The sequence below is a fragment of the Zootermopsis nevadensis genome, unplaced genomic scaffold (genome assembly GCF_977971745.1).
Source record: "Zootermopsis nevadensis isolate Lab colony 2312 unplaced genomic scaffold, Znev_1.0 Znev_ptg000022l, whole genome shotgun sequence".
NCBI lineage: Eukaryota > Metazoa > Arthropoda > Insecta > Blattodea > Termopsidae > Zootermopsis > Zootermopsis nevadensis.
In genome coordinates, this window is record NW_028259154.1 from 26561513 (window position 1) to 26585669 (window position 24157).

At 36.6% G+C, this 24157-nt stretch overlaps 3 protein-coding genes across 10 annotated transcripts in view; 2 read left to right on the top strand and 1 right to left on the bottom strand.

Annotated features, from left to right (window-relative positions):
* The window catches only part of Dbp45A (putative ATP-dependent RNA helicase Dbp45A), a 26968-nt gene extending 20474 nt beyond the window's left edge, over positions 1-6494 (bottom strand). For 5 of the 8 annotated variants that reach the window (XR_002544774.2, XR_015536399.1, XM_022074907.2 and 2 more), the window contains exons 1-3: positions 1797-1944; positions 748-941; positions 31-164 (exon numbers count right to left, since the gene is read on the bottom strand). Coding sequence is in view for 6 of the 8 variants with exons in the window: in XM_022074907.2 (XP_021930599.2) it covers positions 31-164; positions 748-941; positions 1797-1893 (425 nt within the window). In the remaining 2 variants the exon portion in view is untranslated. Of the gene's footprint in view, positions 1-30; positions 165-747; positions 942-1796; positions 1968-6355 lie in introns of those variants that run through there. The other 3 variants (XM_087353487.1, XM_022074911.2, XM_022074906.2) reach the window with 3 other exon arrangements.
* Ubr1 (Ubr1 ubiquitin ligase) lies at positions 2713-20430 on the top strand. Its single transcript, XM_022074903.2, has 8 exons — positions 2713-3032; positions 5282-5758; positions 6367-6692; positions 9999-10175; positions 10410-11468; positions 11560-14274; positions 14838-15047; positions 15297-20430. Exons 2-8 carry the CDS (start codon positions 5299-5301, stop codon positions 15831-15833), a joined length of 5484 nt encoding a protein of 1827 aa, XP_021930595.1. The 5' UTR covers positions 2713-3032; positions 5282-5298; the 3' UTR covers positions 15834-20430.
* A 1405-nt stretch (positions 20431-21835) lies between these two features.
* On the top strand, positions 21836-23774 carry LOC110835063 (mitochondrial inner membrane protease subunit 1). The gene is made up of 3 exons (XM_022074915.2): positions 21836-22077; positions 22742-22939; positions 23370-23774. Exons 1-3 carry the CDS (start codon positions 21958-21960, stop codon positions 23541-23543), a joined length of 492 nt encoding a protein of 163 aa, XP_021930607.1. The 5' UTR covers positions 21836-21957; the 3' UTR covers positions 23544-23774.
* The last annotated feature ends 383 nt before the right edge of the window (positions 23775-24157 follow it).

Sequence of the window (24157 nt, forward strand, 5' to 3'; positions counted from 1 at the left end):
ATTAACAAAGTGAGACCCAGAATAAAATACCTTCCAGGTGTGGCAACCACAATATGAGGCCTCCTGGCCAATTCCTGCCCCTGCAACACCATATCCATCCCACCTGTAATTACACATTGTTTCAAATTGATTGCCTTGCCAATTACAGCAAACTGGTCTGCAATCTGTAATAAGAAGAACACTGCTAGAATGCCTTTACGTTCAAAACTGACCCTAATGAAACATCTGAAAGAAAATGCTGAGGTTAAATGATTAAAAAGTAATGATAGGGCATTTGCCTCTTGCTTAACTAGTTTTCTCTGAGATCTGTGTTATGTGGCAAGATGTAATTAATTTAGTAATAGTATCCCATATTTTAAATTATTTAAAAAGCTATTGCTACAAATATTATGTCATGCAAATAAAATGTGTCTATAACAGAATCTAAAATGTGCAACAGGGTGTAATAGTGCAAGGTTGGGATGGGCTGTACAGCTACACCCTTAGACATTCATCTGTTTGGTCTTTTAAAGACACGGCACACAGCATCTACCATGTGGTAAGATATGCTCTTATTCATCATTGGACAGGGTTCACTGAAAGAAATTATGATAATGTGGACAAATAATGATAGTAAAATTGTCCAAATTTGTATATAAACAACCAGAAATAAATACCATTAAAACAAAACAAAACTCAGACATAGTAATTTTGTGGCAACCCTCGTACAACCTGGGTAAGTAATGTAATAATTATATTCCACTATACCTGAAAAGCCAATTCTCTTGTGGGCGTTAGTACAAGAGCAAATATTCCATATGACTCTTCACACAGTTTTTGTAGAATTGGTAGAGCAAATGCTAATGTTTTACCACTACCAGTTTTGGCACATCCTATGCAGTCTTCGCCAGAAAGAATGTGTGGAATGCAATTGGTCTGAATGGGAGTAGGCTGTTTCAGCCCTGAAACACCAAAGAAGACTGTTTATAATAATTATTTCAATGTAAATTGTTTCCAACAAAGGGAACTGCTTTCAACGGGTAATCACTTGTCCAAAGAGTCCTACCAAATGTCTAAATAGAACAAGTAACCTCCAAAAGAGGTGGCCAGGACCCACACTGGGTTCTAGAGCCAGAAATGAGATGAGAAAGGGTTCTACACTCAACAAAACTTGGGTGACAAAGAACCTTGCATACACAGGAATATTTACTGTTCATGGCAGACTGTCAATAAACACAGTTCATATAAACACATCTGCAATCAAGTGAGAGGTGAAGTACCATCACAGCCATTGTTCTAACACCACCACCAACAACAGCTGCTACTACAATTGTCACTAATTTCAAATATATGTTTGATTTGAGGTTTTCATGGCAGAAAGTCTGAAGATGGCTGTCTTCTGGGTTATAGTGCCATGTAGTTTATTAGTTTATCAACGTTTGAGAGATCTTTGCTGCCTCCATCATCGGGGCAATCACTTATCACCCTGATGATGCTGGCAAAAGGACCTACAACCAAGAAGACAGCCATTTCAAATATAAGTTTACTGTCATGTTTTAACTAATTACTGAAATATTCTCAATTATGGATAATAATTTTATAAGTTATTGATTTTTTAACATTCATATTAAATTAAAAGATCATCCTTCTACTCAAAGCAAGCAAGAGCTCGCGGCACACCGGTTGAGAACAAATGACTTCTATTATAAATCTCATTTATACAAAAAAAAGCTCTTAAACTTTGTTTTTGCACGACGAGTATGATTTAGTACATTTATTGCTAAGGATTTTGTTTCAACAAACAAGTAGTTCTTTACCCATATTAATAGCTTTTAGTTTCATACCCATTGCTTCGCACTGTCTAACGATCCATGTATTCAACTTAAGAACAGAAAACGATTCTACTTTCTCCATCTGTAAGAGCGACAATACTTCCTGGCACTACAACTGGCCTTGATTAACTTCTATTTTACCTCCAGGTTCACCAATAGCACTACAGAAATTACCTCACTAACAGAGACTGCACTTGCATTCAAAGACCCAAAGAAACAGTGATAACCGGTGAATTTCACTACACTATATATGGGTTTCCATCGTCTTAACAAATATCTCACCCCCAGAAAATCCTATGAAATCTATATATTTTGATCATATATACCCTATCTACTTCTGATAATTTCACATTCTACAAAACAGTCGTTATGTTTCAAAATCCTATTGTATCAGGAATTCAAATACCCGCCATTCTGAAGTTATTAAAAGCGGCAATAATCTTAAAACAATAACAACATCTAGTGCAATATCGCTTGAAATACTTTTGTGAAACACCTTATTTCTTTCTAAATCCAGTTTAAACCATTTGATTAAAAGAAAAACTACGAATGTGGAAAGATGTCCAAGGGCAAACACAAAGGTTTCGATTATTACATAATTATCGAAAGTGGGGCAAAATAGACTATAACTAAAGCTAATGAATTTATTATTATAATATTCACTGTTGTTTTTAACCTCAAAACAGAGTTCACACACATAAGGGAAATTTTGGTAGGTACTCTGCATAATCCGATTTGTGGGAAGTAGAACTATATGATAATAGTTCTGTGGTATTATTAGTACACTAACAATCAACTGACAGAATTAATCAAAAGCTCAGGCATAAAGGTGAAAGTTTAGTAAGGTGGTCAAGGATATTGTTTTCAAATTTACTTCCGCTTTACATTCGCATTGCAGTCCTACTAGCAGTGGTCACAGATGTCACTGTGTTCGTCTCATTTATGTCGTCAGCGTAGTAACAGTCCGTGGCAAAGGCTTTTACTTGCAGCTGTTTGTATTGTTCGGAAATAGGGTATCTGCATACAAACCAAAGCGATATTTAAATGTCAGATCGATTGTCTTGTTTGTTGTTAATAACATCGATTTCAATTATAATGAAATGAGGATGTCTGTAGTTTACTAAATTTCGTTACATTTTTCTAAAGAATTTGTTATAATTACGTCTTTAGTGAAGAGAGACTGAAGGGAGTAAATTACGATTCAGTCTATTGCCAATTTTGGTAAGTATTACATTTTTTTTGAGGGGAGCTATGCTGTTTGCTATATATATCGTAGCTTTGTGAGTGTATGCTGCTTTAGAGGATTATTTTCATTAAATAGTAAATACTAGAATTAAATTAAAAACAGTTAAGTTTAATGTGTTAAAATGGAATTTTAAAGACAATAAACACCGATCCCAGTTTCGAATTTTGCTGACATAGCCTTTTTGTGCCCACGAACAGATGGTGATCTTTTATTTTTGAGAAGTAACCATTGCAATGAGGCATGAGTATTTTATATTAATGGAGGGTTACATATATCAGGAACATTATATACTGTATATATACACAAGGTTATTGTAGGGTTTTTGTGAGGACATACGAAGACTAAGTTTGTAGTGCTTGGCAGAAAGCTCTTTTGGGGTGTATGTTAGTCTGAAGGAAAAGTTCCTACAACAGAAGTCAATACATTAACAAAGGAAGTGCTTTTGTTATAGCATACAATTTTTTTTAGCAAAAGACAATAGAACCAAGGTCATCAGGTTGAAAAGAGGTGTGTCCCAGGGTCTTGGTTCAAAAATGATAATTTAGTACCATTTAAGGCACATAATTTATGTTCACCAAATATGCACATTAGAATAACTGAACAGTGACTGCATTGATTACGAGTGAAAAGCCTAAGATGATTGTGATCTTCTGGGTTGTGATGCTACATGGTCTTGTAGGTGATTACCATCACTTATAACCAAAGACTTCCTCACTGCCACAAGAACCTCAAATTTCAAGTCTTCACACAAAGTTTCTGTGTACTTTGTACCTGAGGAGGTGAATCTAGTTATACAAATAACAGTGTCATCCAAATTGAATATAGTCTACAGAACATTTAATGTCTTAATGCATTTTGACTGTAAGAGAACAAATTCATAATTACTAATTTAAATCTATTCCTTGTGTGTTAGTCTGTTGTGACAAGAAATATAAGAAGAACTTTGTATGTACATACTCAGTTTTAATTTATAACTCATATATTGTTAGACTGGCAACATTATATCATGTATTAAGCCCCTTAAGCTTGTTCCTGGCTTTGGTAAAGGTAAGTTTATCCTGTGCTTAATGAAGCAAAAAACCTGAATGCTGAAGAATAAGAAATGGATGAATAGTGAACCATTTAATAATGTTACTGAAGGTACCAAAATATGCTAATTGAATTGTCGACCATGTTTATTGGCTGTTGGCATTCTTTTTTAACAGATGGACAGTAACCTTCTGTAGGCAATGCCCCTTAAAATAAGAAAGACTTTGGCAAGTAGCCCAGCTTGGTTGGAAACTAATCCTGAACACTGGCCATGACAGGGAATTTACAGCAGTGGTCATTTTAAATTGTGTATGGAAATAACTTTTATTTAGTCTCTGCCATGTCCCTGATGCAAGTTTTCTGTTATTTTTAACAAAGTAGGTGAATATTTAAAAATATTACTGCTATTTTTGAAGGACTTGCATAAATTACAAATAAACACAGTGAAATCACTGTTAAGTGTAGAAGTTTCATTGTTCTTAATGTGTTTTCAAGAAGATATATAACACATTATAGGTTAGTGTGTTGAATATATGTTAATCAAGGGAAGTCCATTGTGTGGATATGCATACATAGTCTTTTGTTCTTGTAAAAATGTACGTGCAGCAGTTCCTAAACTTTCACTGAATTTAATCAAGTAAAAAAATATAATTTAAAAACCTGTAGAATACAGAAAAATGATTGGGTGTGTTTAGTGCTGAATTATGTTGATATACTATTATATATAGGGATTGCTTTGTATTGCTTTCTTATTAATATTTTGTTATACTGAAAATGTATATCAGGATGTAAAGTTTGAACTTCTTTGCACCACTAGACACATTCAGTATATTAAATTCATATCATTTCATTGGGTCATAGAGGTAGTATATGGCAACAAAAAGGACATTTAGAAAATCTGAGAAGAAGTGTGAAAGAAAAGTATTTTGATTCACAGCTTCTGATTTGAGAGGTCCTGGTTTCAAATACTGCACGCAAGTCTGGCTCTCCTGCTTGATTTGTTCATGGTTTTTCACATGCAAATACTGGGTAGTGCATTACACTATGTTTTGACTACTTGCACATCCTTCCGAATTCTTCATACATAGTCTTTCTGCCATTTAACCTATGTACTTGACATAGTATTGTTAAAGAAACAAAGAAACAAATTGTTTCATTGTGAACAAGTTTTCAGACTTGTTTTATTTAATTTCAGATGCTTATTCTGCTGTAATGGGGGATTCTATCGATAATGACTTGACCTTCTCTGATCTTGAAGTGGAACGTGTACTACTTGTGTTTCCTGACTCATCAAGATCATGTGTTGATGTATGGAATGATAAACTCAAGAATGGAGTTCTATCAGGCACACACTTTAAGGAACATTGGCGAATCTGGGTTCCTAAAATTTATAGCCCTGAACCTTATGGAAATAGCCTTGATTGGAGTTATGATGAAGCCAAAGCTCAGGAGGTTCTGTTTGATACTCTGGAACAGTTCATATGTAATGGTGATCCACAAGAGGTTCTGACCAAATTGAGCCAGTTGGATAGTCCGCCATCAGTCTGTGGGCGAGTGTTCAAGATGGGAGAACCAACATACAGTTGCCGTGAATGTGGTATGGACCCTACGTGTGTCCTTTGTGTGGACTGTTTCAAGCAGTCTGCACATCGCCATCATAAGTACAAGATGGGTAAGGATGCTAAGTAACTCCCATGGAGAAGCTAGTAGTTGCTCACATGGTTCCCACCTTTTATAGGACCTGAAGGTTACAAAGTTCACAACAGCCTCCCACTGGATCTTATCCAGAGCTAGCTGAATTCAACATATGCCCTTACACACTATTTAAAATATATTTAAATGCTCTCCCACCCATGCCAAGGTTTTCCAAGTTGTCTCTTTCCTTGAGGCTTTCTGACAACAAAAAATGTGTGCACATTTTTCATCTCACCTAGGGTAAGGAAGCTTCAAGGTATAATTTAAAGGTGTTTTTGTTCTCTCCTTTGTCTAAACATTATAATTTGAATGAGGTTTTCAGCTCAGGTGTATATTTTAAATTATGTAAATATTTGTTATATTTTATGAAATTTTATGTTGCTGTTAATGCAGACAGTAGTTCTATGAGCCCTTGAAAGTGCTAGTATGTTCAATTGTAAATTAGGAAAATAATGCATGCACACACACACACACCTTGAAAGATAATTTTTGTTTCCAGTCAACCTTGTGGGATACTAGACCAGCATTATGGAAGAAATATAACTAAAAACATTAATGTTTGTGTATTTAATACCTTACATTCAGGAACGTCAAGTGGGGGTGGCTGCTGTGACTGTGGTGATACAGAAGCTTGGCGGTCAGAACCATTCTGTGACATACACGTAGCTGGATCAGAAATAAGACCAGATCCAGCTGGACATCATCTGCCGGACGATCTCACCGAGCGAGCCCGAGCTGCATTCACGGCTGTGCTGAAGTACGCATATCAGTTGCTTACTCTGGAGTATACTACGGGCCTGCCTTCTGATCTGCAAGTGAAGGAATCTGATGAGAATCTCTTTGGCCTGTTTAATACTCCTGATGCATACTGCACTGTTCTATTCAATGATGAAAGTCATACTTTTGAACAGGTAAGAAAGGCATTGTAAATTAATGGCTTTTACTGAATGGAACTATGCCAGGTCCATACAAACTATACAAAGAATCTAATGCAGTTTGGGATGTGTATGGAGCAGACATCAGCAAGCACCACCAGGGAGCAATATCATATTGGCATGTGATTTGTAATTTTTAACACTTTGGGAATTCTGACTCTTTGCATTTTGTCACCGAGTTGAATACAGTTGGTTGTATATTTCAAAATTTTGATCAATGCATATGTTTTCACTGTAGTTCTCTTAATGTCTTATTTGATTTTATGGCCTACCCAAGTGTATTTCACTGTTCTTCTCATAAATTGGGTTTCAGTGTCTGTAATTCTGGTTTTTAATTTTATTTTCATTGTCTGGTTCTCACTTCTCACATGAAAATTCTGCTAGGAGATTTCAATGCAAAAATTGGGAGGGAGGATGTCTTCAAACCCACAATAGGCAGCGAGAGTCTCCATGCACTTAGTAATGATAATGGCGTCAGAGCAGTGACCTTCGCTACGTCAAAAGATTTAATTGTAAAAAGTACAAAATTTCCACACCGTGATGTTCATAAATACACTTGGACTTCCCCAGATGGCAGAACACACAATCAAATAGATCATGTTTTAGTAGATAAGAGAAGGCAGACAAATGTAATTGATGTGAGATCATTCAGAGGAGCAGATTGCGACACTGATCATTATCTGGTGGTAGCAAAAGTGAGGGAGCGGCTTTCAGTAAGTAGACGAACTAAACAAAATTTTGACACAGAAAGATTTGATTTGAAAAAATTAAGTGAGGGAGAGGCAAAGGAACAATATCAAGTTGAAATTTCGAATAGGTTTCAAATTTTAGAGACAAATGAGGATAATGAAAGTGTGGACATCAACAGGGAGTGGGAAAATGTCAGAAACTGCATCAAAATTTCAGCAAAAGAGAAACTAGGATACTACAGGAGAAAGCAAAATAAACCGTGGTTTGATGAAGAATGTTCAAAATTAATAGATCGAAGGAAGCAAACAAAATTTCAATGGTTGCAGAACCCAAACAAAACAAATGCGGATAATCTATGTAACGTGAGACGTGAGGCTAGTAGAACCTTTAGGACTAAGAAAAGGGAATACCTGAAGGGCAAAATTGCTGAACTTGAGACAAATAATAAGGAAAAAAACATCAGAGACCTGTACAGAGGCATTAATAACTTTAAGAAAGGATATCAACCCCAGACTAATTTGGTAAAGGATGATAGTGGCAATTTGCTTGCAGATCCAATAAAAATTGTGAATAGGTGGAAAAATTTCTTTAGCGAGCTCTTAAATGTTCATAATACTGGTGATATTAGACAGATTAAAATGCATACAGCTGAACTGTTGGTGCCAGAACCTAGCTTAGATGAAGTGGAACTAGCCATTGGGAAGTTGAAAAGTTATAAATCTCCAGGAATTGATCAGATTCCGGCCGAATTAATTAAAGCAGGTGGCAAAGGGTTGCATATGAGGATCCATAAGCTTATTCAGTTAATTTGGGATAAGGAAGAGATGCCACATCAATGGAAGGAATCCATAATTATTCCTATTTATAAGAAGGGGGACAAGACTGAGTGTGGTAATTACCGAGGAATATCGCTGCTATCAACCTCATACAAAATTCTATCCAACATTCTTTTGGCAAGATTAACCCCATATGCGAATGAAACTATTGGGGATCATCAGTGTGGGTTCAGACGAAACAGATCAACGATTGATCAGATCTTTTGCATTCGTCAGATACTAGAGAAAAAATGGGAGTTCGGTGGGACTGTACATCAGTTATTTATAGATTTCAAAAAAGCCTATGACTCTGTGAAGAGAGAAGTGCTATATAATATTCTTATTGAATTTGGTATACCAAAGAAGCTAGTGGGTCTAATAAAAATGTGCTTAAATGAAACCTGCAGCAAAATTCGAGTAGGTAAATATGTATCTGAGACATTCCTCATCAAGAACGGTCTAAAACAAGGAGATGCTTTGTCTCCCTTGCTCTTTAACTTTGCGCTAGAATACGCCATCAGGAAGGTCCAAGGTAGGCAGGAGGGTTTGCAATTGAACGGGACACATCAGCTATTGGCATATGCTGATGATGTTAATTTATTGGGGGACGATATAAATACAATAAAGAGGAACGCAGAAGTTTTACTAGAGGCTGGTAGACAAGTGGGGCTGGAAGTAAATTCAGAAAAAACTAAGTACATGTTAGTATCTCGTCATCAGAAGACAGGCGGGCAAAATTATCTTAGGGTAGCTAATAAATCCTTTGAAAGGGTTACAAAGTTCAAATATTTGGGAACAACAATAACAAATCAAAATGATACTTGTGAGGAAGTTAGGAGGAGACTAAATTCCGGAAATGCTTGCTACTTCTCAGTCCAAAATATTTTGTCTTCCCGTCTGATTTCTAAGAACCTGAAAATTAAAGTATACAAAACAATAATCTTGCCTGTTGTTTTGTATGGGTGCGAAACATGGTCTCTCACTCAGAGGGAGGAACACAGATTGCAGGTGTTTGAGAATCGGGTGTTGAGGAGGATATTTGGGCCTAGGAGGGAAGACGATGGGGCGTGGAGAAAACTGCACAATGACGAGCTTAAAAATCTGTACTGCTCCCCCAGTATTGTGAGGGTGATTAAGTCGAGAAGGGTGAGATGGGCGGGACATGTAGCGCGCATGGATGGGACAAGAGGTGTGCACCGGGTACTGGTTGGGAAACCTGAAGGGAAGAGACCGCTGGGGAGACCTAGACGTAGATGGGAGGATAATCTCAGGCGGGATCTATGGGAGATAGGAGTTGAAGGAAACTGGATTTTGTTGGCCCAGGACAGGGTCCGGTGGAGGGCTTTGGTTAATTCGGTGATGAACCTTCGGGTTCGGTAAGCCATCTAGTTAGTTAGTTAGTTGGTTCTCACTTCTATATATGCAGAGGTAAGTATTATAAATTTTTATTGTAGTGTGTTTCTGGACTTTTGATGGCTTGAAAATTGTATTTACAAGGCCTGTAACTTTTAAAAAGTTATCAATTTTGGCTTCTATATATTTTTGTTCTTCATATGATATCATGCATTGTAGGTAATTGAAAATAGTGATTTGTATTACTTTAGTGTTTATCACTATTTTACTTTTTATGGATTATTACCCATGAGTGCTAAATCAGTTTTATATTATATTGTTTTTTTTATTCTAAATGTGTTGATTTATATCAGAAACTCCCTTAATGTGATATTTTTTTGTTTGTGTGTATTGTATTCTATAGCAGTGTAATTTTTTTAAATAGGTGATTACTACATTGGTACGTGTTGTTAAGTGCTCACAGAGGGATGCCATTGATTTTGTAACTAACACTGACAGAGAAGGAAGAGTTGTTGTCAAATGCTCTACCTTCCAGCACTGCACTGAACTCAAGACAGATATAGAACGTTTCACAGCTCGTCATGGAAATCGTCCGTTGAAGGTAATACTTTGTCAGCTTTATCCTTCTAGTCTGGAGCCAACCAAGGAAGGTTAACTTTGTTTCTTAATAAACCAAACTAATATGTATGAGTTGGTTAGGGTTTGATGTATTGTCCCTTGTATCAAGAAGTGGAATGAGTTAGACACTTTTGTTTACGGCTACTCTTCGCAGCTACGTCCGTCATAAAATCATTCATTGTAGTTTGTGGCTAATTGAATTTTATTCTTATTAAAGGTGCTGGTGGTGCATACACATGTGATAGCCCATCAGTTTTATGCAATGAAACTTTTGGATTGGCTGCAAAAGATCCTTGGATATGCAGAGGGTTTCCGTGTCCTATTCAGTGACGTGGCTCTCCAAAACAAGGCACCTGATGCTTCCATTGTGGAGGGAATTCTTCTGCTTGACTCTCATCTTTGGAAATCTGCTCGAACACATTGGCATCGCCTTATCATCTCAGGCATGTTGATGGAGTACGAGAGCAAGAAAGCATTTGCTAAGGTCTTCACAAAGAATTATGGTTCTGTTCTCAAGGATTTCATGAGAGATGATCATGATCACTCATTCTCAGTAGCTTCTATGTCTGTTCAAGTCTTCACTGTCCCAACATTAGCTCATTATTTGATCGCTAATGATGATGTACTGTTCATTCTTCTTAACACATTTATTTCTGAATGTACAAGAAAATGTAACAAAGCTGGAAAACTGGAATTTGAACGAAATGTTCCAACTGGCACCTTCAAACGTGCTCATTATATACTTTATGATTTGAAGTATTTACTCAGCTCAAAACCTGTAATGTGGACTGATGCCCTTCGGAAAGGGTTCCTACAAGGAATATCGCTGCTTTTGAATCTTCTGACGTTCATGCAAGGAATGGATATGGTGACAAGACAAGTAGGCCAGCATATGGAGTATGAACCAGAGTGGGAGACTGCATTTAATCTTCACATCAAATTGGCTCCTGTAATCACCCTTGCCTTAGAATGGTGTGGCACTGACAAGATTGTACTTATCAAGGCATATCGGGCGACCTTAAAAAAGCTTTATGACAATCCAAGCTTTGATCCTAATCAAGCTGGTGAGGTGCGAGAGCTGGTTGACCACAGTGCTACATGCATCCAGTATGATGTTGCAACACAGCCAGTGTCCATCCATCTACCTTTGTCTCGATTTCTAGCAGGTCTACATATCCACTTGGAAAAATTTGGGCTTCATTTTGACAGCCATGAACTTCAAGTAACACCCAGACCAACACCAGAGCAACTGATTGAACCAGTGCTACGAACGCAAGTAAGTAGTCATTGTGAAAGGGTGTATCTACAATTACTTTCAGTATTCATTTTTTATGTCCACTTAATTTGTTTAACTCTTGCTTTTCCAGGTAATGATCTCACAAGTACATGCTGGAATGTGGCGGCGTAATGGTTACTCGCTTCTGAATCAGTTGTATTTCTACCATAATGTAAAGTGCCGTTCTGAGATGTTAGATCGTGATATTGTCCTCCTCCAGATTGGAGCTTCGTTGATTGAGAGTAATGAGTTCCTCATTCATCTTCTCAACAAGTTTAATTTGATCAATTGGGCTAATCCTCAGTTTGAACTGAACACCTTGAAGAATCCAGAAGAAGACAGCATGAGACAGACAATTAGTTTAGTTGAAGAATTCTTAGGATTGCTCGTCATTTTGGTGGGTGAGAGATATACCCCAGGCGTCGGGAAGATCACTTCTGATGACCGAATTAAGAAGGAACTTACCCAGCAACTTTGCATCAAGCCCCTGTCTCACTCTGAGCTGAACAAAACATTGCCTGATGATGTAAACTATGAAACTGGTATGGAAAGAGTTATAGATCAAGTTGCTGAATTCAAGAAACCAGGACAAGGATCAGGAAAGGGCATCTATGAACTGAAGACTGAACTCTATTCTAACTACAATGTTTTCTTTTACCACTACACAAGGGAGGAATTTTCAAAATCTGAAGAGACACAGCGTAAGAGACGTAAAGCTGCAGGTGAACCAGAATGTTGCCCTCCACCACCACTACCACCATTGACAGATGCTTTTATGATGATGGCGAATTTGCTCCAATGTGACGTGATGCTGCACATCATGCAGATTGTCTTGGAACGCAGCATCAATCTCCGAGCTAGAAGTTTCTCAGAAACTCAGTTGCACAAAGTTCTGCATCTTATTGGCTACGCTCTACAGGAAGAAGAAAAACAGTATTGCCAGTTTCTACTTTTTACTGAACGTGCTGAGAAGTGGAGATTGGAGCTGCTTATAGAAGAATTATGTTCAAGTGCTAGAGTTGAAGCACACAAAGATTTGCTGGTGTGGACGTTGGCTAAATACCGACAAATAGCAGCACCAAGAAGGCAAGGAGGTCCATCTACTACTGTTCCCTCAACACTTCTGCAGGAAACATCTCAAAGTGAAGGTACAGCAAAGGAGGAGAAAGAATGGCGAGCTATGATGGCCGCTCAAAAGAGAGCAAAGATTATGGCCCAGATGACAGCCATGCAAAAGAACTTCATGAAAGAGAATGCCAAGTTGTTTGAAACTACTGTGTCTGAAGTAGGAAAAATGAGTGACCTGAAAGGCTTACCCATGGATCTTTCAGAGAATATGGAGACAGCACCAGTGGCATTAGGACCAAATCAAACGAGTAAACCTATTATTGAACAGCAGTATACTTGCATCCTTTGTCAGGAAGATCAAACTGTATCTGCAGATGGGCCAGCATTGTTGTTAGCTGCTTTTGTCCAGCAATCTACAGTCCTTTGTCAGCACCGTAAAACAGAAAACCTGGACATGGAAGAAAGCGGTCGGTATGATCTTCCAGATCCCCTGTTTCTTCCTGCTTCAGTGGGCCCTGCTCCACATACTGGCACGTGTGGTCATGTTATGCATACTCATTGCTGGCAGAAGTATTTTGACAGTATTTTGGCTAAGGAAAACAGACGGCCTTATCGTCTCCGTCAGCCTATAAGCTTTGACATAGAGAAGCATGAGTATCTCTGTCCCTTGTGTGAATGTCTCAGCAACACTGTATTGCCTCTAGTTCCACCTCTTGGAACTTTTCAGCCACAGTCTAATCAACATGCCCAGAAAAATGTAACTTTTGAGACTTGGTTACAGGGACTTAAGATAGCACTGAAATACAAGAAGAAACTTCCCAGTGGTGTTAGAAAGCTGGAGGTAAGGCGAAGTTCACGAATCCAGGCTCTTCAGGGACGGGAAGTTACTTTAAACGCGACCTCAGAAGAAAATCAGTCTGACTTCCAAGGTTTTGCCGATGATGTAGATTCTCAGCCTGTTCAGCATATGCTTTATACGTGTCCCATAGATCAAGTGTCCATTGAATTGGGTGATTCAGGGGCAGACTTTGCATCCCTTTTCCCATCTAACAGAAATCTTGCAGATAAACCATGGCTTTCAGAAAATCTTGAGGAGATGATCATCTTGTATTCTCAGGCTACATACACAAAAGGTCTAGGTGTCCATCCTCACATCGGCGACTCAAGAGTACCATTAATGATATGGAAATCATGTGCATACTCTATCCATTCTCTGGAATGTCTGTTGCGAGACATGGAGAAACCGTTGCTTGGAGACCTGTCTTGTCGTCACCGGGACTGCTTAGAAAGTTTAGTTCGTATTGTTGGCGTATTCGATGCCGTATGGAAACGACCAGAAGTTACGAGCAGCCATGCTCTTCATATACTGTCATTGATTCTTGAGAATCCATCTGATGGTCCATGTATTCTTGACTGGGATTGTTTTGGAGTACTTGTCCCTCTAACGTTTTCTCTTCCAAGTCTTTTCTTGAGTGATCAACCAACACCAGTTCCTTCTGGAAATGTGCAAGAGTTAAACATACTGAAACTCATGCTTCTGTCACATATTGTGAAAATTTTATTGACGGTTGATTTCAATGAAAGAGAAGAAGAGCCAATGGATGTGGAAGAAGTAGGTGAAGGTGACCCAGCAGCAAAAAGTAATATTCTAGAGCTTCTGCATGCTGTTCGGAAGGTCGCAGCAGTACCTAGTGATGAAAATGCAGTCCAGTTGGATGCCCGCAGTGTATGGACAAAGGTAAGAATGAAAACCTTTTGTTTGTGCATAGGCTCAGAATATTTGGTTCTTGAATTTTAGTGTGTAAGTTGGAACATGAAGTGATGGAAGGACAGAGGAAAATCATGGAAAATATTATAAATAGGTGGTCTCCAGGCATGATTTGAGCCTCAGGGTTTTCAGGTACAAAGCAGAAGGACTAACCATTCAACTGTGATATTCTGTGTGCCTCTTCCACACAGCATCCCATGTCTACTTGTGTGCTTAAGAGCTCAGTGTACAATGGACAATAGTTCGTGAAGTTGGCACAATTAGAAACAAAGGCAAAATTACGTATAAGCTTCGTCTAGTGGTCCTAGCTGAAAACTAACAGCTGCACTGTTCATGGCCAGATTTTGTTTATATCTGGTACTATAACAGCCCTAACAAAATTTTGAGTAAAAAATTGTAGTTTCAGACTATTAGTTGGGACTACAGTTTTGTGAATGAACTGACCCCATAGCTACAGTTTCATTTCTTAAACACTGAAAATTTTTAAGAATTGTTGCTGTTTGTTATTTATACATTTTCGTCTTCATTTTCAGGTTAAGAATGCTTGTATTCCATTCCTCCGTTGTTGTGCTTTGTTTTACCATTTTCTTGTGGGCGTTCCTGGTCCATATGTGCTTATGGAAGTTGGAGGAGACACATTTGAAAATCTTTGTGCCTATTTGGGTCTCCCAAAATCATACCATGAATTAGTATCTTCACCGGCTGTTTTTGATCTTTCAATGAAATGGGCACATCATGAGAAGGTAAGAACACCTTTCATATTAAAGTTACTGAAACCAAAGTGACTATTTTGAAATAAATTGTATCTCAGTAAAGCTCATAGAAACATATGAGAAAAGGTATATTTACATTTTATGGCATAAGATTTGCTTCAAAATATCACGATAAAAATTTACATGAAGAATGTCAGTCAAATATGGGTGTATAAATATGATGCATAAACAAAGCAGATATAAATACAGAAGTCCTATGCTCCTCTGTTTCTATTTCAGGTGCGCCGATACGTGTCTGGGGCATCAAACTTGAGTCCAGTTACTGTCCCTCTGCCAGTAAACCAGTTAGTATCTCTTCCTGCAGACTACAGTGAACTTATCAACACGGTGTCACTCTTTACCTGCCCAAACAGCGAGCGTGAAGACTCACGAAACCCAACTATGTGTCTGGTATGTGGTCAGATGCTGTGCTCTCAGAGCTATTGCTGCCAGACAGAGCTGAATAGAACTTTAGTTGGAGCATGTACTTACCATGCCCATGAATGTGGTGCTGGAGTTGGAATATTTCTCCGGGTGCGAGAATGTGAGATTCTTCTCCTCGCCAGTCCAAGTAGAGGCTGCTTCATGTCTCCTCCGTACCTTGATCAGTATGGTGAGACAGATCAAGGTTTGCGGCGGGGAAATCCACTACGACTGTGTCTGGAAAGGTACAAGAAACTGCAGCTGCTATGGTTAGGTCATGGCATTCATGAGGAAATTGCAAGAGCCTTGGAATCTAATACCAGTATAGTACCCACACAGTGGCAGCATCTGTAGATAAAATGTAAGGGTTTCTGGAAGTCTGATTAGTTGGAAAGTGTGTGGGAGTTGTTACTATACAGTAATGGAAGTTAATCTGTTCCTCAGTTTGTTAAATGGTATTATATAATGTCCCCCCATCACTTGATTGTTGTGTAATTCTATAGGTTTGTTAACGTTGTCCGATATCAAGATGCTTTTTGGACATTGTTCTTTGTCTGTAGGTGTTCCAGTGACAAGGACTAGCTTTGTTAAATCAGCCCAGCTTAATAGGTATTTCCTCTCATTCATTCTGACCTGAAGATGGAGACAGAGCAAGCTTACAGAATGTTATATGCATACTGTTACCTACCAACATTGTCCAAGGAACATCCTTATGTCACTCAGTTTGTTCTTTTTATCTTTGTCTTAAAGTTCCCAGATATTTTCCCTCTTTCTTTCATGCTATTAAAGCCCTTTTTGTTTGTAATTCTATAAATTATATGGATCTTTTAATATAAAGATGTTATATAAATGTTTGTGCTTCTTCTGCGCAATAAATAGTTGCATGTTGTTTCATGATAGTTAATTTTTATTTCACTTTCAGATCATATTATATAGAATGCTATAATAACTTCAGGCCAATATCTGTCGCACTTAATACGTTAGGTTATTCTGGTTCACAAAATCGTAAAAGTATGAAATTACAAAATCAGACGAGGTCTGTATAGAAAGGCAGCATAATATAATGCAATTGATTAAGTGAATGCTGAAAGGGTATGCACATTTAAATTAGAGAAATTAATTGCTAATGTAGTATTTGAGGTTCTGATAGTGATGAGTACGAAGGTGGCGGTTATCTTCTGGGTTTGAGCACCATGTAGTCTGGTATAAGTTTACCATAATTTCAGAGGTCTTTGCTGCTTCCATTGTCAGGGTGATCACCCTGATGATGGCAAGAACCTCTGAAACATTTGTAAACTACTACCAAATTACAAGATGTTACAACCCAGTAGATAGCCATCTTTTAACTGCTAAGTTTCGATACAAGAAAGAACACTGCTAATGTTAAATTTCCAAATAATACAAATGACAACCCACGTAAAGCAGAAATGTCTTCTTAAGAGGAATAAAATGAAGTATAAAATAGATACAATACTTTTATTTTCCGTCGTTACACAAGCTTGTTGTTAAAAATCATATAAAATTTCACATAAAATTGTTACATTTTAAAATTGCAATGACTGCCCGTTAACCTATATAGGCCAAACTGGACGCACCTTTAATCAAAGATATAAAGAGCATATTACAGCAATAAAACATAATAAAGACCATTCAGCATATGCAAAGCATATATTAAACACAGGACATTCATACAACAAAATAGAACATACAATGGACATTATAAAAATAATACAAAACAAACCACATAGAGACACCATAGAGAAATATCATATACAAAGAACACATAAACATAACCTTGCATTAAACGACAGTAACATTTACACGAACAATCCGATATTTAACATTCTACAGTCCATTGACCCAACCCCCTAAACAACTTTCACCCACAATAGCCACACACGAAACTTACAACTCAGTTGCTGTCTGCCATTCAATAACAACGGACACGCACCTCACACACAACCCGGTATGTTATAATACTTTATATTTTGTGATTGCATTTCTTTTGCTTGTAATACGATATATATTTGAGTAATTCCTTAATATAAAATTAGAGTAATATTATTCCATTTCCTATGTCGGTATCCAGAATCACGATATAAAAATTAAAATTGATTTTGCAGATATAGGCACCCAGGCGCGTCTCCAAAATTAAATGGAAGAAGCCTGAGATGTAATAAAAACGGATAAAAACAAAAGCAATATAAGCAGAGCAACAGATACACCAGATTTTAATTTTAATTTTGATAGACCTGACGATGATAGAATTGTATATCGAAACATGTCGTCAATTTTAAAATGTAACAATTTTATGTGAAATTTTATATGATTTTTAACAACAAGCTTGTGTAACGACGGAAAATAAAAGTAAAAAAAGTCAATTTTAAAATGTAACAATTTTATGTGAAATTTTATATGATTTTTAACAACAAGCTTGTGTAACGACGGAAAATAAAAGTATTGTATTGAGGAACACAAGCATGATGCAATTAAGATATAAACTATAAAATAGATGTTGGAATCTGAAGTATCCTCACTTATACATGAATCAAGAACAGCTGTGTGTGATATCTTCTGTTATACTCACCAGGGTGACCTGGTTTTCTTTATAACTAATACCTTAGTATATAAATTTAAATTATTTAAGTATGCATCCAATGGTGATTGGCAGCAATGACAGAAAATCACTTATGTCAGTCACTTATTCTTATTTCACATATATAGAAAGTGGAATATATCCCTTAATGGAATAAAGGTCAAAATACCCCCAGAACAAAACACAATTGAACTTCACTACAAAGAGTAAAGAGAATGAAGACAATGGATCTTAAATCAGTGTGTCTGCAGCTGATAGTTCTTTTAGTTTGTTACAGACTTTTGGCTTAAATTGTTACCTTATTTCCAAATATTCTATTCTTTTGTTTTTTATGTCATGTTGTAAAGTGACACACTGAAGTTCTCCATTAAGCCACTATGTACAAATACTTTGTTTTGTTTTAAAACAAAAAGAATATCTTCCTGAACCTCATCTTGAAATTATCTACCAGAAGTAAATTTACGTGACTTATCAATTAATGTTCCAACATTTATTTACATAGCTACAGTTAATGGAGATGTCGCTTCCATTACTATCACGTAATAATTGTACTATTATTAGGTATCAGATAATGTTAATTTGTTGCAGATTATATTGATATGATATTTTGAAGTTCAGTTTCTCATTTTTAGTAAAGTTTACAAAACTAAATGCAATAGTTAGAAAATCTTTCATGTTTAACCCCACAGCCATTCACTGAATGTGGATTATTTTAATTGTATTGATACAAATGACTATGATTTCATATTTCTGTGCTATATAAAAGGACCTGCTTGCATATTGAAGTTCTGACTAATGCTGTGGCAGCACAAATTGAAGGTTCATCATCAGTAATACCAAAGTGTATACCATTGGACAAGATCCTGTGCCACTTTCACAACATCTACCTTAACATTAGCATCCATCTCCTTTTTGGTCTTCCGATTTGCCATTTCCCAAAGGTTGTTACCACGGAGATTCTATATACATTTTTGTCCAACCCACCATAACCTCCTTGATTTCATTATCTTTTTGTCACCTGATATTTCAGCTGTCACCCCATAATTTTCAGTTAGGTGTAAAAAAAATCAGCTATTTTGAAGAAAGCAAAGGTTTGGATCAATATTATTCATTAATGGCTTACAATTGGATAACAAAAGAACTGCACTGGTCCATATGCAAGCCACAAATCTTGTCAAAGACTGGGCATAGGAGGGTGTTCTGTTGGTTTAAAATTGCAGAGAGGTATTTCAGTTCTTTGATTGCACCCCTTGATTTATAAAGTGGAAAACTTTCACCTTTACTCATACATATTCATGAATAAATACATAAATCAGGAGCCTTTCATGTTTTGAATTTTGAGCCACCATATATTATGGCACCAGATTATAATTTTAAAATGCTGTGATTTGAAAGGTCAGGAAATTTACATCAAGCACCTAGAAGTTTCGGACCTCCCCAAACTTCTAGGTGCTTGATGTAAATTCCCTATGTACATTGTCTGGGACAGTTATATCCATGGCACTGACACATATATTATTTAATTTCTTGTTCACATCACAAATATGTAATATGGTATTACTAAAAGGGAAAGAAAAAATGATATGGTGTGTGTGTGTGTGTTTGCGTGCATGTGTGTAATATTGTACTACTACTACTGTGTACTGCACCTACTTGGGGGAGCAAGGGCTTATAGAGAGAGGTATTTCTTCTGTCACTGTGCATTGCAATTACTGTTCCATTTCTCGTGTATATATTAATAATTTCGATTTTACGTGAGTGTATGTGTACAAATCTATGAATCCTCTTAGCATATATCTTACATAAACTAAAATGCTACTACAGAGGACATAAACTAATGAGATATTTAAATGTACAACATTCAGTTCAAGGAAAACTGAAATTAAATTTAAAAACTAAGTTCTCCTGGTTTGTAATTTTTAGCATATCTCGTAGAATATACATTTTTTAATATTACTAACATGTCACACTCCCTCTTGTATTATATTTCATTATCCTTTACTACTTTAAACATGTCAAAGTAAACTGTGATCTAAAGTATAACAAAATGAATGCAGAATAAATTAATATATGGCAAATGGCTACATGTGCGCGCGCGCACACACACCAATTGTATTTCACTAATTTCAGCTATGAAGATAGTGCAGAACTTCAAGGGAGATTTTCTGATCTAAAGAGATAACAAATGTAATACAGCCAAGAAATTTGGTATTATTAAACCACTGTTTCTTTCAGTATACAATATGCCTATGTTAAAAATATGTTTAGTATTGAAATTTTGTAATATTGTTACTGCAGCTTAATCTGTACATGTAAAGTGTCTCTAATAAAAAGTTATCTATTGAATAATTTCAATGTGATGTTTGTAATTTTTGTGCAATTGTTATGCAATGTCACTACTGCAGTTGTAATTTATTTGCAAAAATTTGTCATGCATAATATAAAAATGGCATTATATGTGTGAGAAAGAATGATGGAAGAGAATAATATTAGACAGACCAATTACGTTAAGAGGCATACTGTTTTCTTCTGATAATGGACTTAACACAAGACATAATTTGTACAGTGTCAGGTGTGTTCAACTGAGTGACAAACTCCACGGACCAGAGTCCTTGAGAACCTGACTCACTCAGTCCAGCTTGGAAAGTATCGAGGGTTGCCAACATCAATTTCCCTGTTGCTCCCCCATGTATATGAAAATACAACAATTCAAAGCACTCAAGAAAAATTAGGAAATATGTTTCAGCACATTCTGTCTTATAATACTACAGAATGGTAACAACTATAAAATGCTTATGTGGGCGTATGAAGGGCAGACAGGTTGTGCTTTTGGACCTATGAAGGATCTATGGAATGTAAATCAATTATATTACTTACTTCATGGTGCTGAGTCCTTCATGAGAAGCCATCAGTCACTCAAGATGTTCCCAACACTTTATTGAACTTGAAGGTTCATCAGCATCTTCACAAGAACCTGCCACTGGTCCCTATCCTGAGCCAGATGAATCCAGCCCATACCACTCCACCCTATTCCTCTATGATCCATTTTAATATTATCCTCCCACCTATGTTTAGGTCTTCCTTGTTGTCTCTTTCCTTTTCGCGACCAAAACCCTATTTGTATTCCTCTTTTCTCCCATGCAGGCTACATGCCCTGACCATCGCATCCTCCTTAACATGAGCAGTCTAATCGTATTTGGTGTGAAGTAAAACTTATGTAGCTCCTCATAATGCAAATTTCTTCAACCTCCTAGTATTTTATTCATCGTGGTCCAACTATTCTCCCTGTTCTCAAACACCCTCAGTTTCTTCCCTTAGCGTCAGAGACCAAATTTCACATTCATACAAAACTACTGGAAAATAGTTTCCTATATTTTAATCTTTATGTTTTTAGACAGCAAATGGAAAGGGTTCTGAACTAAATGGTAGCAACTATTACCCGAAATTAATCTGCTTTTAATTTCCTCACTAATCGTTTTTTCATTTGTTACTGTCGCTCTCAAATACCTTATCTTTGCCGCTTTTACACAGGATTCATTAGCAACCCTTACGTTACGATTTTGCCCTGCATTCTGGTGACGAGACTTCAATATATACTTAGTTATCTCTGTGTTTACTTCTACACCAACCTACGTGCTAGCGTCAATTACTCTACTCTACTCTACTCTAGAGCTTCTGTGATTTTTTAGGTATTTACGTTATCCCCCAATAAATTTACATAAACACAGTCATAAAGCTGAAATTTATGTTTTATTCTATGATTGGTACAACTGCAATGTTGTATGGTGGCGGTGCTGTAAGGAGTCCATAAATGAAGAGCGATAAAGCGTTCAAAATTGAATGTAAAATTAATCTGGGAGTTTTAGTGAAAGAAGGAAATAAATGAGTTATATACCAAACATAAGCAATTATGCAACAAAATTAGCAGGAGTACTGGCCTATATGGTCCAGTATGGTTGTATAACGCACTGTGTTTTAGAATATGTTGGAGATTTTGTTATAGTAAATACATTTTATATTATTAATATATTTTAATTAGGCAGCTGTCTCTCTACTAGAACGTCTTAGAATCTAAAGCAGCTGGGTTGAGGATTAGCAGTTTTGATAAAATTTATTTATCCTTTGTGTACATGTGTGTTTTTGATCCCTATTATATTATGAACTTAGAATGTGTAAAATTCTACAATGTAGGGTTGTAGGTTTTTCCTTGAGTGCAGTTCGATATAGCAGCGTAATTAACGTTTAGATCTAAGATATAATTCTTCACATCCTGCCTTTTTACCATTGCCCATTCTAATTACTTTGGAAATATTTGGTTGTGAAGAACTTTGTTGATGATGCAAACCACAGCTGAATATTGCATTCATTATGTGTCATTTAGTTTCGAAATTTTGTGTAAGATGCAATTATTTTTGACATTTTATCCTATAGTAAGACTGGGCTGTCAGCCTAAATTTGTTCTATACAAGACCACAATATAGGAAAGGCTGCATTAGAGAGATGTCCTTTCAAATGTAGAAGACCATTTACCAAATATTGGGCCATATACTTGGTGATTTATGTTATCAGGATCCAGTACACAATGGTTGCAACATATTTTGTGAGTGTGTAACACATTATAATGGTAATTAGAAACCTGTGTATAATTTGTTGGCGTATTTTGCAGTGTACAGGGCCCTCAATGGAACCAACTATTTATTCAAATGATATACTTCTGACTGAGCACATAACTCCAAGGTTTCAACGCATCAAGAAAGGTGACATAATAATTGCCAAATCTCCATCAAATCCTCAGATACATGTTTGTAAAAGAGTTACAGGGATGCCAGGTGACAAAGTATTAGTGGGATTTTCATCCAAAGTGGTACGTATAAGAGATTATACTTTGATATAAGACGTGCTAATGTTTCTGTTTGTTTCTTAGGCAATTAAAATTATGCCTAATTAAATGCATGGCAGTCCATGTGGGACAGAAGCAAATCCATTGGCATTAGGCTGGAATATGTCTTTGCATGCTGAGACATATATTTTGTACAATAGGTATTAGATTAGCGAGCATGATATCAAGACTGGCCACACAATTTGTTTGAAACTGCCATTTAATATTTTCTGCAGAGACAAAATATATGACACAATGAAAACCATCATTCCCTTTATCAGGAGAGGATATTTTATTTCTAGATACAGAATTAAAGAAAGAATTAAAACTTGTTTCCCATTTACTTATTAATTCAGTATTGATTAGCATGTCAAGATGTGGGTATGTAAAAGTTCACTTTTGTCTAATACTTCAGGTTCCTCGTGGTCATGTTTGGCTTGAAGGGGACAATCGCAGTAATTCAGCAGACTCTAGAATATATGGTCCTGTTCCACAAGGGCTTATTTGTGCTCGAGCTCTTTGTCGAGTTTGGCCACCAAAGGAAATAAAAATGTTAACACACAAAAAAGGACAAGTTATTGTGAGATGATTAAATCTGGTATATTCATAATATGTTCCTCTCTTTCACTTTTCATGTAATAGTGAATTTTTTTATATTAAATCTGATGTTTTGTGATTTTATGGCTCTTGCTGAAGAATGGTCATAAAAAAGTGTTTCCAGATGTATTATGTAAAATTTGGTACAGAATATTGTAGTTGGTGAAGTACATGTGGTTGGATAATATTGTAATGATCATGGAAAAAACATTGATTAACCTTTTTTGAAATATTTGTGCTTACAGATGCCTTTTTCCTCAGTGCATCTCATCCCCCTCTGCTTTATATAACCTACATTTATCCAAAGCCTTCCTTCAAGATACCTCAAGTGCAACAGGGGTTATACAACACAAAGCGGACTTAAGCCAGACATTCACATTAAACGTCCTCATCGTAGCTCCAATTTCCTGCTTGAATTTTCTTACAATAATAGGCTGTTACAGATGATAGAGCTTAAAAAGTATCAAGAGAATGAAATTCAAAATAGCATCAACTTCTTGCAGAATTTAATGGAAATTAATTAATGCACACAGTGTTATTATTTGTGGGGTAGAAAGTCACGGTTATCGAGTGATTATTAGCACTCAGGCTTCATATTTGTGGGCC